We start from the raw sequence: 15,163 nt of genomic DNA, 5'->3' as shown, positions 1-15,163 counted from the left end.
GGATACAAATAAATTTCGGCTTTGACAATCCCGCCGATTATTATAAATTCTACAATTTTCGGCTTTTCAAAATCTTCGGCATTTCAAAATCTTCGGCTTTTCAAAATCGTCGGCTTTTCAAAATCTACGACTTTTCAAAATCTACGGCTTTTCATAATATTCGGCTCTTTAAAAGTCTACGGCTTTTTATAATCTTCGGCTTTTCAAAATCTTCGGCTTTTCAAAATCTTCGGCTTTTCAAAATCTTCGGCTTTTCAAAATCTTCCAAAATCTTCGGCTTTTCATAATCTACGGCTTTTTCAAAATCTTCGGCTTTTCAAAATTTACGGCATTTCAAAATTTTCGGCTCTTTAAAAATCTGCGGTTTTTTATAATCTTCGGCTTTTCAAAATCTTCGGCTTTTCAATATATTCGGCTTTTCAAAATCTTCGGCTTTTCAAAATCTTCGGCTTTTCAATATCTTCGGCTTTTCAAAATCTTCGGCTTTTCAATATCTTCGGCTTTTCAAAATCTTCGGCTTTTCAATATCTTCGGCTTTTCAATATATTCGACTTTTCAAAATCTTCGGCTTTTCAAAATCTTTTCCTTTTCAATATCTACGGCTTTTCAAAATCTTCGGCTTTTCAAAATCTACGGCTTTTCAAAATCTTCGGCTCTTTAAAAATCAACGGCTTTTTATAATCTTCGGCTTTTAAAATTTCACCGACGATTATTATCATAAAATGCAGACGCGGAACAGAGAAATACATTCAAATCTCTCTAGATTTGCATATTTTGGCTCATTATATCAAGAAACTTTGAGATATGAAGGTGTTTTTTGACAACTGGAAAACCTTACACACGCAAGCACGTGCAGACTATATAGTAAGTATGCATGTACATATTTTGTAAGTGTGTGCGTAAGCCAATTGATATTTTTTAAGCCCCCGTAACAAAATAGAGGTTGGGTGTATATATACTGTCCGTTCGTCTGTTCGTCCGTAATGAAATCCTTTAATAAGGGTATATTTTACCCCCTTATTGATAGGATTTCAAACTCCTGTGGTAAGATGATCTAATTAAGATGCATAATTTTGTTTGTCCGGCTATCTCTTACAAGTTTGTAAACATAATTAATGTTCATGGCCACATCATTTTCCCGGGCGGATCCAGCCATTCTCAAAAGGGGGGTCACCAACTCTGCTTGCGTGTTTCAGGTTTTCCAGTTGTCAAAAGACACCTACCTTTCTCAAAGTTTCTTGTTGTAATGAGCCAAATTATGCAAATCTAGAGAGCTTCGAATGTATTTATCTGTTCCGCGCACGTTCCGCGTCTGCATTTTATGATAATAATCGTCGGTGAAATTTTAAAGGCCGAAGATTATAATAAGCCGTAGATTTTTAAAGAGCCGAAGATTTTGAATAGCCGTAGATTTTGAAAAGCCGAAGATTTTGAAAAGCCGTAGATATTGAAAAGCCGAAGATTTTGAAAAGCCGAAGATATTGAAAAGCCGAAGATTTTGAAAAGCCGAAGATATTGAAAAGCCGAAGATTTTGAAAAGCCGAAGATATTGAAAAGCCGAAGATTGTGAAAAGCCGAAGATATTGAAAAGCCGAAGATTTTGAAAAGCCGAAGATATTAAAAAGCCGAAGATTTTGAAAAGCCAAAGATTTTGAAAAGCCGTAGATATTGAAAAGCCAAAGATTTTGAAAAGCCGAAGATTTTGAAAAGCCGAAGATTTTGAAAAGCCGAAGATTATAAAAAAACGTAGATTTTTGAAAAGCCTATGATTTTGAAAAGCCGTAGATTTTGAAAAGCCGAAGATTTTGCATAGCCGAAGATTTTGAAAAGCCGAAGATTTTGAAAAGCCGAAGATTATAAAAAGCCGTAGATTTTTAAAGAGCCGAAGATTTTGAAAAGCCGTAGATTTTGAAAAGCCGAAGATTTTGAAAAGTCGTAGATTTTGAAAAGCCGACGATTTTGAAAAGCCGAAGATTTTGAAATGCCGAAGATTTTGAAAAGCCGAAGATTGTAGAATTTATAATAATCGGCGGGATTGTCAAAGCTGAAGATTTATTTGTATCCATGTATTTCTAAGGGGAAAAAATAATGATAATAATAATAATCGGGGGGTTCACTGTGGCTTTCCATAGTATTATAATTAGGAAATATATTGTTTTTTTTTAAATTTAAATCGTTCATCATATTTTGACTATTTAAAATTGAAGAGTATATCCTAAATTGAGGTAAAATAAAAGGTCTTCCAAATACTTTTCGATCCCTAACATCACTGAAGAGACATTAATTGTCGAAATCCGGATATGGTGTACAAAATTAAGCACTTTTTGTTGTGGTTTATCATCTTTGCCGCAAATTAATTGTTTTCTACTTCGTATTAAATTAGTATGGACACTTTTGCACGACACATGGGCGGACGGACAGACGAAGGCATTCCATACTACATCATGTATACGACGAGCGTAGACTATTGAAATAGTATCCTACAGCCTTTAGCACCTATGATTTTATAAGGACACAAATAAAATAACTTTAACAGACTAATCAAACGTTAGTGTATTGTATGAAATAGTCGCTGTGATTTAACATTAAAAAAGCAATTGAATGGTCTCCCTTTTACCAAAAAAACCCAACCCTATACAAGACGCTTGTCCATATGATTTTATGAAATTAAGTGGCTGTCATCCCCTCCTCCTTCATTCATATTATTGTTTTAAGTCTTACCTATTAAGCTATTGTCACACGTTAAATCATCATTACAGACATGAGAACCATTACAACATTTTTGACACATCATATGGGAATGGTCACTTCTACGTCCTACCAGATTCCCAGTTAAATCCTTACGACATATCTGTAAAACAACTCAAATACTACAATGAGCTTGATTAAAGAGCGACACTGCTACATGTAGATTGAACATGTTATAGTACTGTATTTGAGCTACATGTATGTGTGAGTAGATCATTTGGAAAGGCACGGTGTTCTCTTGGTTCACTTTTTTTTGCTAAAAGAAACCAACAAACTATTCTTTCAGTACAATACATGTAAAGGAATACGTTTTCTTTTCGAAACATTATAATTTTTCAATTTAATTGAAACCTGTTTTTTTCACTTCTCTTTTTAATTTTCTTTTTCTTTTGAGCATTTAAGAATAAAAGTAATGTAATAAAAATTTACAAACTCTCCCTCTCCCTAAGAGATGATGGTTCTGTGTCTCAGTTGTTATTTTGAAACGGATTCCAAAAACCGCTGATCAACTTCAGTAACTTATTCAACACAGTTATTTGCTCCATTTTAACCCAATTAAAGGGATTTTAAGATGATGGATGTTTGTTGATCGTTGAGTAACAAATAAATTACATATTTAGAATAAATATGTAAGATAGCTATTAAATATTACCTCAGGATAAGTGCAACCAACATCGTAGCGAATAACGTTTTCGGTAGTCTCATACTTTTGTGTGAAGCAGACCTGGAATAAATACTTTTGTACATTTATTTGTTTATAAAATAGTTATAAATGGAAAGATTTTATCAGTAAGCAGCTTACTGATAAAATCTTTCCATTTATATTTTTTTTTATAAATAAATGTTAATTTCCCCCATATAGATATTAAACATAAATAATGATGAAAAATCGGATAATACAGTTTAGATAGTTGGATACTAACGAAAAGGGGTCACGATCGAATGATCGTAATACTATAGTCAAAACTAAGCATGAACAAATCACAAAGCAAGAGGGTCCATCACTTGGACCAACATTATATGCGGTCCCAAGTCAGGAACCTGTAATTCAGTGGTTTTCGTTTGTTGCTGTATTACTTCTTTGTCTTTAGTTCTTTTTCTTGTACATTAATTAGGTCGTTACTTTTCTCGTTTGAATTTTTTTACATTTGTAATTTCGGGCCTTTGTAGCTGACTTTGCGATATAGGTTTTGCTCATTGTTGAAGGCCGTACGGTGACCGATATTTGTTAATTTCTGTGTTATTTGATATCTAGAGAAGAGTTGTCTCATTGGCAATCATACCACATCTCTTTTCTTATATTGAAATTATGTATAGAAAGTTTGATTTTAAAAAGATTGGTTTGGAAATTTCAATATAGTCCCTATATGTTTGTCATATTATCTGTTGTTCAATTTTAAAGTAATGTTGAAAAATAGCAACATACCGTGTATAACCTCCAAAATAGACCATTTCTAAGATTGTACCATGGTGTATTTAATTGACTCTATTCAAATTGTGAATAAAGTGAATTCTATAGTTTTGAAATAACACCGAATCTACATTTATGGTTATTAAAACATGTCATGTATAATAACCAACGTTATTGAAAGAAACATTGTACTTAAATTAAATATATATCAATTGTTGGCGTTCAAACTTGCAGGTTTGATCTTTTGTTGATGTAGAAAGAAATGCACTTCACACAGTCGGAGTTTAGTATGACGATTTTTTTCACTGAACAAGTAGTTTTTTAGTGACTAGCTGAAGCACGCCTCCGGTGTGGATTTTTCGCTGTGTTGAAGACCTATTGGAAGCCTTCGGCTGTTTTAATTTTTTGCTCTTTGGTCGGGTTGTTGTCTCTTTGACATATTCCATTTTCCTTCTCAATTTTATTGGCCAATGTTATTGGGAAAACAAGTCTTAAGCATATATTGAAATTTCAATTGTATTTTAGGATAATATTGTAGATATTGGTGTGGAAAGGGTGACAGTCTTACCTCGTCATTCTGACACTGAACTGCGTGCAAACATTTTTCATTTTCTTGCAAATTTGTGCATGAATAGCATATCCGTGTGCAATCTACAAAATTTAGTAAACTTAAGTACCAACCATTTTATATCTATAATTTGCAAGTATTTGTTGCTTATTTCGCTGACTTATATGATTCTATTTAAGCACAAAAATCTTTTTCATTCAAAAATTAAAGAAAAAATATCAACATTGAATTTCGGAAAATATATTTGTTTCGCAATTGAGGTGCATTGCACTTCTAGCGTAATAAACTATTGAAACTAAATTACTCTTTAGAATAATGACTGTTGATACCACTCAAAAAGATGAAAATGCTAAAATTCACAATTTCACGCATTTTTACGACATGACAAATGCTTGAAAATACTCACAAATTGTCGAGAAAAAACATGTTAAAACAGTCAATACCAGTATCGAATCTGAAAGATAGTTTATATAAACATATCAAATAAGGTGGTCAAATAACTCTTGCCTTATTAAACTTTTATTAATTGTATGCTTGAAAAGTTTCGGGTTTGAGCGTATATGTTGATGTAAAAAAATAAAGAAATGTGCTTCACACACACCAAGTTTATAAGATGCTTTTTGTTTCCTCTGGTATATAGTTACTATACTGATCATTCATGTGTCATGAGCATGCCTTACGCTCCGGAAACTGGTATAACTGTTTCCTGTTTTGATGTTCATGGTACAGCGGATGTGACTGTCCTTTGATGTATGTTGGTGTATATTTAGTTCCGTCTTTGATCTGTTATACATGCACAGCGCCTTGGAGTAATTTTATTTTTTTAAATAGGGCGTTTTATAAACTTTCATTATTATTATCATTTGATGTGATGTTGTAAGGTCTTTCGTTGACTTTGGTTTTTTTTTTGCAGACGTTTGATGTGTGAAGGGATTGCTGCCCTTCAATGTTGTATACTTATCCTGCCTTGTAACACAGATGTCCCGGAACGAGTCCTGGTGGAGATAATGCGATTTTGTGATGACAACTCATGCTCTCCGGTTACAGATGTATTGTTCTTAGTATTGTTTGTTGAACACATTCCTTACTTGACCAAGTATAGCAATTTCCGTTCTACTTACATAACTTATAGCACCAGCAGGGTCTTCTGCATGATAATCTGATGATAAGTAACTGTTGTAATTACGCACACATAATGAGTGATAAAAGGACATGATAAAATAAACGACAAGTAGAGATATTTGTTTTCCGTAAAGCTATTGTTCTCGAATCTAACGGTTTTGTCTTTATTCTATCATGTTAATTCTTGACTCATTTTCTGTTCATGTAAAAACAGAGTGCCAAAACAAAAGTCCGTCATAAAGGAAAAACAACTTTCTGTAAAATAATTCTGAAAGAAAAATGTTTGATTAATTTTGTTCCCACACAGTTTCATCTAGAGAGCTTGTAATGTTTATTGTCACATATTTGAGGAACACACCTCTAGTTTACATAGGCCACATCTTGTTGAAAATATCTACTGTCTGTTTGAATCAAAATTCATTCGAGTCGAACTATGAACAGACTAACAAACAAACAAGAATAAGTAATAAATGATTATTTACCCTTTGATATAATTGACATTGAAATGATATCAATCCTTTATCGTGACACACATGTACATGTACTGGCATTCAGAACCACAGATTCAGATAACAGCCCATAGTAACGCTTAAAATCTGATAAGCCGGTTTAAAATTAAATCCCAGTTTTCACGTTTTGCTTGTGACATGTCGCTAGGCCATGTTGCATACACCGTAAAACATCCACCAACTAATTCAGTACTCGTTTTACCATATACATGCAATGTACATGTACAGTTTTAATTTAAATACAAAGCATGTTCATTAATGTTAGCTGCAGTTTGTGGAATAATGGCTAACGAAACAAACTACATGTTTTCACCAAACAAAAAAAACAATAGCTGTAAAATTGAAGGATATACACCACATACATGAGATGCATTTTACTGCATCAAAACAGCACCGGCAAAATAGCCCTGACCGTTTTATATAAATATAATCCCTTTTTTAATAAGAAGGCAGATTGAGAAAATTTACGACAATAGAAAATAAATAGACCATTCAAAATGTAAATTGTCTTTTCCTTGACAAGTACGCTTCGCACCAGTCTCAAGCTGATGTGGTACCCACGGTGACTTTTAACAGTCAATCAAGCTACCAACAACATCTTTCAAGCCGTCAATGCTCTTCAACTTCGTATTTTATTTGGCCTTTTTAACTTTTTTGGATTCGAGCGTCACTGATGAGTCTTTTGTAGACGAAACGCTTGTCTGGCGTATATATTAAATTTTGGTATCTATGAAGAGTTTATTTAATGGTATGTCTAAAAACCAAGAAAACTGGAAATGGCTCAAATGTTCAAAAACGGTTTAAATCTGATTTTATAGAAACTCTTTTGACAGCGAAATTCAACATTCTCACTTCTTGTATTAATTCTTAAATGTGACAATCCGTCTTATATACCAATGATATAAGCAGCTACATGTTTCAGAATATTTTTAATATGTGTACCTGTTGCTATGTATCCAGTCGATATGTTTTATTTTTGCGATTATCAAGATGTCGTATTTTATCCCAATATTACAGTATCTTACAATAATATTCAAGAATGATTTCTAGGATGGAAGCTCTTTAGCTGATTAAAAGTATTCAAAGAGACCCAAATAGATCATATGACTCAACTTCAATTACCTCGACCAAAAACTTTAACCTAAAGCAGGACAGACGGACAATCGAACGACCTAAACATTGGGGTCAAAACTTTAATTTGGAATTATAATTAAAAAGATCATATCATAGGGGAACATGTGTACTAAGTTTCAAGTTGATTGGACCTCAACTTCATCAAAAACTACCCAAAAACTTTAACCTGGAGCGGGACGAACGGACGGACAGACCGACCAGAAAACATAATGCCCCACATAAACAAGAGTGCACATGCTGAAATGTCTCGCCTTCTTTACTAATCATTGATATTAAGTTGATAGTCCTAAGTATAAAGCTTTATTACAACTGTCACATAAACGTTACATTAACCAAGATAACTAAACAAAGACCAATGAACCATGAAAATGGGGTCAAGGTCAGATGAACCATGTCAGGCTGACATGCACAGCTAACAATGCTTCCATAAAACAAATACAGTTGACCTAATACTTATAGTTTAATAAAATTAATAGACCAAAACACAAAAACTTAACAATGAGCAATGAACTGTGAAAATGAGGTCAAGGTCAAATAAAACCTGCGCAACTAATATATAGATCATAAAATATTTCCATACACTTAATTTAGTTCACCTATGGCGTATAGCATTTGATAAAAAGACCAAAACTGAAAAAATTAACTTTGACCACTGAACCATGAAAATGAGGTCAAGGTCAGATAACATCTGTCCGCTAGACATGTTCACCTTACAATAATTCCATACAACAAATATAGTAGACCTATTGCTTAAAGTATGATAAAAACAGACCAAAACACAAAAACTTAACTTTAACCACTGAACCATGAAAATGAGGTCAAGGTCAGATGACACCTGCCAGTTGGACATGTACACCATGCAGTCCTTCTATACACCGAATATACTAGCCCTATTGCTTATAGTATCTGAGATATGGACTTGACCACCAAAACTTAACCTTGTTCACTGAGCCATGAAATGAGGTCGAGGTCAAGTGAAAACTGTCTGACGGGCATGAGGACCTTGCAAGGTACGCACATACCAAATAGAGTTATCCTATTACTTATAATAAGAGAGAATTCAACATTACAAAAAATCTTAACTTTTTTTTTAAGTGGTCACTGAACCATGAAAATGAGGTCAAGGACATTGGACATATGACTGACGGAAACTTCGTAACATGAGGCATCTATATACAAAGTATGAAGCATCCAGGTCTTCCACCTTCTAAAATATAAAGCTTTTAAGAAGTGAGCTAACACCGCCGCCGCCGCCGTAGCCGCCGCCGCCGGATCACTATCTCTATGTCGAGCTTTCTGCAACAGAAGTTGCAGGCTCGACAAAAAACTACCTTGACCAAAAACTTTAACCTGAAACAGGACGAACAGACGAACAGACGAACGGACCCACAGACCAGAAAACATAATGCCCCTCTACTATCGTAGGTGGGGCATAAAACCACAATAGCCTTTCTCGCTGAAAAACCTTTAGTGTTATTTTTCATTCTGCAAATTATGATAAAGAAATGAAAAGGTTAAGACGGTCAAGTCTTTACGATTTATGAGTTTGAATGTCCCTCTGGTATTTTTCGCCTCTCTGTTAAGCTGATTTTTTATTTTACAAGAAGAAAATAAATCAAAGAATATTCTTTCACCATTTAATTTAAAAAAAATAAATACACTGCATTTATTGATGACAAGGACTGTCCATTGCTACTGTTCTGATTTACAATAGACAAAAAGCATTTGTATTCTAGTCATTTTCTTGTCTGAAATATTTACCACAGTTGACCACCAATGTACGAATTCTGTCATCATATTTAGGTAAGACACCTAAAAAATAAGGACATCAAAGAATTATAATTCATACTTCTCTTCTCTGAAACTGGATTGAAAGATGCAAATAAACATTTCTAAATTTCGATACACGTTTATGGTGTGCAATAAAGCACGTTTCTATTGACTATACTGTCACAAAACTGACAGACTGATACAAAACAAGAATGTGTCTCCTAGTACACGGATGCCCCACTCGCACTATCATTTTCTTTGTTTAGTAAAAATTGGGATAAAAACTCTAATTTGGCATTAACATTAGAAAGATCATATCATAGGGAACATGTATACTAAGTTTTAAGTTGATTGGACTTCATTTTCATCAAAAACTAAGTCCTTGACCAAAAACTCTAACCTGAAATTTGCACTATCATTTTCTATGTACAGTAAACCGTGAAGTTGGGATCAAAACTCAATTTGGCATAAAAATTGGAAAGATCATATCATAGAGCACATGTGTACTAAGTTTCAAGTTGATTGGACTTCATCAAAAACTACCTTGACCAAAAAATTTAACCTGAACGAACAGACATACGGACGGACGAACGAACGAAAGAACGAACGGAGGCACAAACCAAAAAACATAATGCCCCTCCACTTTCGTAGGTGGGGCATAAAAAGCTTACAAAATTATCATAGGCATCTCCATGTTCACAAGTATGCTTAATTGATTCTTTACCTAAAACAAGCTATATTCCTAACGCATGTAGTTTAAAGGTTCAGTTTCCTTGCTTGCTTTGTTTTAGCTGTTTGGTCAAGCATAGTTGTTAATTCAAGCATAGTTGTTAATTTTAACAATTGCAATCAATAGATAGGTTGGGCTTCAGCTTGTTAAACGTTATTGGATGCTAGGGTATTTAGAACATTTAAAGGGCCACTAGCTCACTGCTGACAAATTCATGTTCACCGATTTGACGTAAATCCTCATATTATATTTATAACAAGGTGAAACATTTTCCCAAACTATCAAAAGTATCAAATAAACAGTTAATAGGACATGGTCTCAATAAGATGTAGCTTCGTTTCGTGTAAATTTTAGCCAAGACGCCATCTAATTAACTACCGAGTTGACCTTCTATGACCATATAAGCTATTAAAACATAAACATAGATATGAATAGATTTAGCAACTCGTGCAATTGTATTTTTATAGGTACGATAAATTTTGTATTTTAGATTAAAAATGTATGTTTATCGTCAATTTTTCCTTTATAAGAATGATTTTGTGTGGATCGAATCAGTTAATCAAATTATTAACCTAGTTTCACTTTCATTGTTGACATTCTTTTAACTGAAATACCCGTACGCGGACAAGGCATGCGTTATTCTATCTCTCTCTAAGGGGTCAAATTGGAGTTCACATGAATAAGGATTTAATGAGGTCTGATAAAAACTATTTTACTTTAATTAATGATTGAACAAAAAAAATCACACTTTTGATGTTTTATATATCTCGTAGCTAGTGCCCCTTTAAACTAACAAGGCAGGCAAGCCAACCAAACCTTTAACCTACATACATTAGGAAAATAGCTGTTAATCATGCGAATATTCTTTAATATTTCAATTATAAATACCCTTTTTACAGTGATTTGGTAACTGTGGTTTTCACCTGTTTACCAAGTTTCTCATCTTTGTTGTTGCAACCTGGGCATGCACCCAAGCTTTTTAATCCAGTATCTACATGGACATGTACATCAACATCAACTCCTGGTCTTTTATGCTTTTTACAACATGGACGCCCTTTATGAAAGTGGCATGAATGACGATTCCTATGATATTCTGTACTTGACGAATCTCCTTGCCCGGACGAACTCCCCCCACTTTTTCTAGGATTTTGACTTTTATGTTTTCTGGTAAACTTTCTGCCCGAGCTTGATCCTGATGACCGTCTACCTGACTTTTGTTCAGATGATATGCTGTCCGACTGCGACTCGGTCTGTGAATTGCTGCCCGATATTGGATTCTCAGATTCTCTGTCCAAACTTGTATTCTCTGACTTGTGGCCATACCTCAGATTCGGCAACCTTGGATTCTGTGACTTGCTACCCGATATGTGATTCTGTGACTTGCTTCCAGATTTTGGATTCTGTGACTTGTGACCTTTTAGTTTTACATTCGATTTGCCATTTCCTTTTATAGAATCATTGCCTCTTTGTATTCCGTTCGATATGTCACCTGTATTTTTAGAATCATCGCCATTTTGTTTTCCTTTCGATTTGCCATCTGTTTTTTTAGTATCATCGCCATTTTGTTTTCGTTTCAATTTGCCACCTTCTTTTTTAGAACCATCGCCTTTATTTTTTTTCTTTTTTCTTCTGTTAGTTGCTTTTTTTACCCTACTTTTAATTGGTTCTATTTCACCACTTTTCATAGTTTTTTTTACATTATTTGTTGAGAGTTGATTTTCTGATTTATCACCAAACCTTTCATTAGACTTCATTCCTCTTGATTTTGATTTATACATCGGTGGTTGTATTGATGGTAAATCTCTTTTATTCCTTGATGCTGCGATTGGTGATTTTGAGTTATTTATTGTTGTGGATCTTGTAGAATTGATCTTATCACATTTTCCCTTGCTATCCTTATTGTCTGTAAATATAAATAAAGATGTGGTATGATTGTCAATGAAACAACTCTCTACCAGAGACCAAAAAGACACAGAAATTAACTATAGGTCACTGTACTGCCTTATACAACGATCAAAGCCCATACCGCATGGTCAGCTATAAAAGGCCCCGAAAATCAATGTACAACAATTCAAACGAGAAAACTAATATTTCAATCATATTTCAGGTAATCTGGTTACATTATCATACATACAGTTACAAGTTAAGGGTGATAACTCTTTAAACCAGTAACGTGTTTGTAAAGGTCAGATTTCATCAACGTATTTTTTAAAGTATTTACCTGAAACAGATTGGAATAAATCTGTGTAGCATAAAGCTTAGAATACATTTATGAAAATATATGACACAATCGTACAGATGATTTTGAGAGTTAATTCCTTGACCTTAGGTCTACCTCCTTAAAGCCATCGCAACGCTTATGCATCTTATATTGCCTGTTATGAATGACACGACTTTTTTCAAAAACTAATGATAGTATAAACAGAAGGCGAAGGTACCAATTTCAAGCGGTGTTTTTGTCACTGTTTTAACAATATAAACACTACAGTTCAATAAAACAAATCAATACCAAACATATTTTGATACGACTAGCCATTCTTAAGTATATAAAAAAGAAGATGTGGTATGATTGCCAATAAGACAACTATCCACAAAAGACCAAAATGACAAAGATATTAACAACTATAGGTCACCGTACGGCCTTTGAGAATCAGCAAAGCCCATACCGTATAGTCAGCTATAAAATGTCCTGACAAGACAATGTAAAACAATTCAAACGAGAAAACTAACGGCCTTATTTATAAAAATAAAAATCAATGAAAAACAAATATGCAACACATAAACAAACGACAACCACTGAATTACAGGCTCCTGACTTGGGATAGGTACATACATGAATAATGTGGCGGGGTTAAACATGTTAGTGGGATCCCAATCCTCCCCCTAACCTGGGACAGTGGTATAACTGTACAACATAAGAACGAACTATAAAATCAGTTGAAAAAGGCTTAACTCATGAGATGGACAAAATACAAGTGGACGTTGCCGAAGTACCCTTCTGACTGTGTACATTACTCAGTGAGGACACTCTGAATACATGTAATGCAGTCTATTAAACTTAAAGATTAGCTATCATTGACCATTGTTGTATTAATAAGAGTAGACAATCAGATATGTATGCCATGCTTTATAACATTGCAAAAAGTACGAGGAGCCATCCTCTCTGCCATGAAAAAAAAGATACGATCACGGTAATAAAATGCAACATGTCATATCATTGTTTAAAAAAAATTAAATGCATGTCATGTGTTATTTTACTTCTGTCCTTTAGATTGTTGGGGCTCACAAACTGGATTAAACCAATGACATTCTTCATGTGTCTGCTCATTGAGTGTCATACCACATCTCATCAAAAATGTAATTCTGTACATATAATAGTGTTTTAAAGCTGTTATTCTTATGCAAGCAAGTTAAAGGTTTGGTTGGCTTGCTTGTTTTGTTTGTATTATAAAGGTTTGTTTGCACTGTGATCGAGATTGACATCTGCAAAAAAAAATAATAGCGAGGCTTCAACTTGCATACATTGCTCAACTTCAAATATAATGTATACAAGCTACATTTGTACCTATTTCGATTAGCAGATGTCAATCTCAAATACAATGCATGAGCAAAAAGTTATACAAAAAAACCCCAAACAAAAAACCCAAACCTTTTACAACGGACTGAAAGGCAAACGTATAGTATCAACATGCCAAGAAAATCTACAAAATGAACTCATACTATATAAACTATGGGTCTAATTAGAGAGGTTTTTGTTTTTCGTGACAGCACAGAACAGAAATCACAGTTTAAACATGCAATTGCCTCTGAGTTGCAGGAATAAATCAATAAAAAATATCAAGTACAGCTAATTTCCTAATGCATGTAAATCAAAACTTTGGTTAGCTTGCTTGCTTTGTTTGTATATAGTACAATTGTAATTGGAATAAAGCACAATCAAATTTTAATACATGCATACTAGAATCATATTCAAAACAGTGTGGTCCTGGCCATTGATTGAAGACCTAAATTATCCCATTGACTGGTACAGATTAGGTGAACGTTTGTCGGTAACAACCACTGCTCACAATGTACTTGTTAAAGACACTGAATCTGTGGGGTCACCAAAGGTTCTCAACAGCTAAATAAAGCAATTCGAAAAACGAATCCGGAATAATACAGTGTGTTGATTTATATCAATAATATGAATCTAAACATAAAGGTTATTCCTGAATAATTTTTCGAATTCTTTTATAATTAAAGGCGGTAAGAACCTTTGGTGACCCCACAGTTTAAATTCTATAATAAGTAAGAAGTGAGCAATAGTCGTTACAGACAAACTTTCACCTAATATTTCCCAATCAATGGGATAATTTAGATCGTCAATCAATGGCCAGGACCACACTGTTTTGAATATGATTCTATTTACAGGTTGAAATATGCCTATTATTATATATTGTTGGACAATGTTAATTACAAAGCTTGAATTAACCTTTTAAAACAAACAATCATACCAAAGTTTTATTTTACAGGCATTTGACAATATTTACCACACTTGTTGTCCTGAAGTGATGATACTACTGTATTACATTGGTTTTCTGAACAGCAGTAGGTACAGGATCCTTCAAATTTACCTTTGTTGTCCCAATAACATTCATCTGCATTATTTTCTTCTCTGTTCATGCAAATCTGTCAACATTGGAATACAGTACGTGTAGAAACACATTAAACATGTTAAATGAGACTCATCCGATTGCAAAAATAAACATCAATAGTGTACTTATGTTCCCTGGTGCTGATGGGCAAGCCATATGCGTTTACATTTTACATTAGTGATTGATTATATTGTTCCAATGGCGTGAAACAGATTGTTTCAAGTTACAAACTATCTTAAGCAAAATAAAAGAAAAAGTAATTGTTATGTCCATCGATAAGGATATAAGAAATAATCTAAAACATAAATATGGTACTTGCATGCATGTGACTACATCTGGTTGTTGTTGACATCAATTCGTTCTTATGGAAATTATATTGCGTCATACAGTGACCCTGAAATAAAATACATAAAATACAGATTAAAAGCATAACATCCAATCGGCAGTGTACTCTTGAATTTCATTCTTTGGTATTTTTTTCAAACGAATATTTCACTTATTAAATCATAATGACCAACACAAAATTTTAATCGGAAT

At 33.7% G+C, this 15,163-nt stretch overlaps 2 protein-coding genes across 2 annotated transcripts in view; both read right to left on the bottom strand.

Moving 5' to 3' along the window:
* Positions 1-2,710: 2,710 nt before the first annotated feature.
* On the bottom strand, positions 2,711-6,448 carry LOC134698020 (uncharacterized). Its single transcript, XM_063560308.1, has 5 exons — positions 6,332-6,448; positions 5,134-5,181; positions 4,728-4,810; positions 3,401-3,472; positions 2,711-2,851 (listed from the first exon to the last, which is right to left on the bottom strand). The coding sequence occupies exons 1-5, from the start codon at positions 6,348-6,350 to the stop codon at positions 2,711-2,713; spliced, it is 363 nt and encodes a 120-aa protein (XP_063416378.1). The 5' UTR covers positions 6,351-6,448.
* A 2,667-nt stretch (positions 6,449-9,115) lies between these two features.
* LOC134698019 (titin-like) overlaps positions 9,116-15,163 on the bottom strand; it is a 77,993-nt gene continuing 71,945 nt past the window's right edge. Inside the window, exons 38-41 of the mRNA XM_063560307.1 lie at positions 14,946-15,020; positions 14,522-14,660; positions 10,881-11,895; positions 9,116-9,304 (exon numbers count right to left, since the gene is read on the bottom strand). Of these exons, the coding sequence (XP_063416377.1) occupies positions 10,886-11,895; positions 14,522-14,660; positions 14,946-15,020 (1,224 nt within the window). The 3' untranslated portion in view covers positions 9,116-9,304; positions 10,881-10,885. The remainder of the gene's footprint in view (positions 9,305-10,880; positions 11,896-14,521; positions 14,661-14,945; positions 15,021-15,163) is intronic.

Source organism: Mytilus trossulus, chromosome 14 (assembly GCF_036588685.1).
Source record: "Mytilus trossulus isolate FHL-02 chromosome 14, PNRI_Mtr1.1.1.hap1, whole genome shotgun sequence".
In the NCBI taxonomy this organism is placed as follows: Eukaryota; Metazoa; Mollusca; class Bivalvia; order Mytilida; family Mytilidae; genus Mytilus; species Mytilus trossulus.
This window is presented reverse-complemented; position numbering and strand designations above follow the sequence as displayed.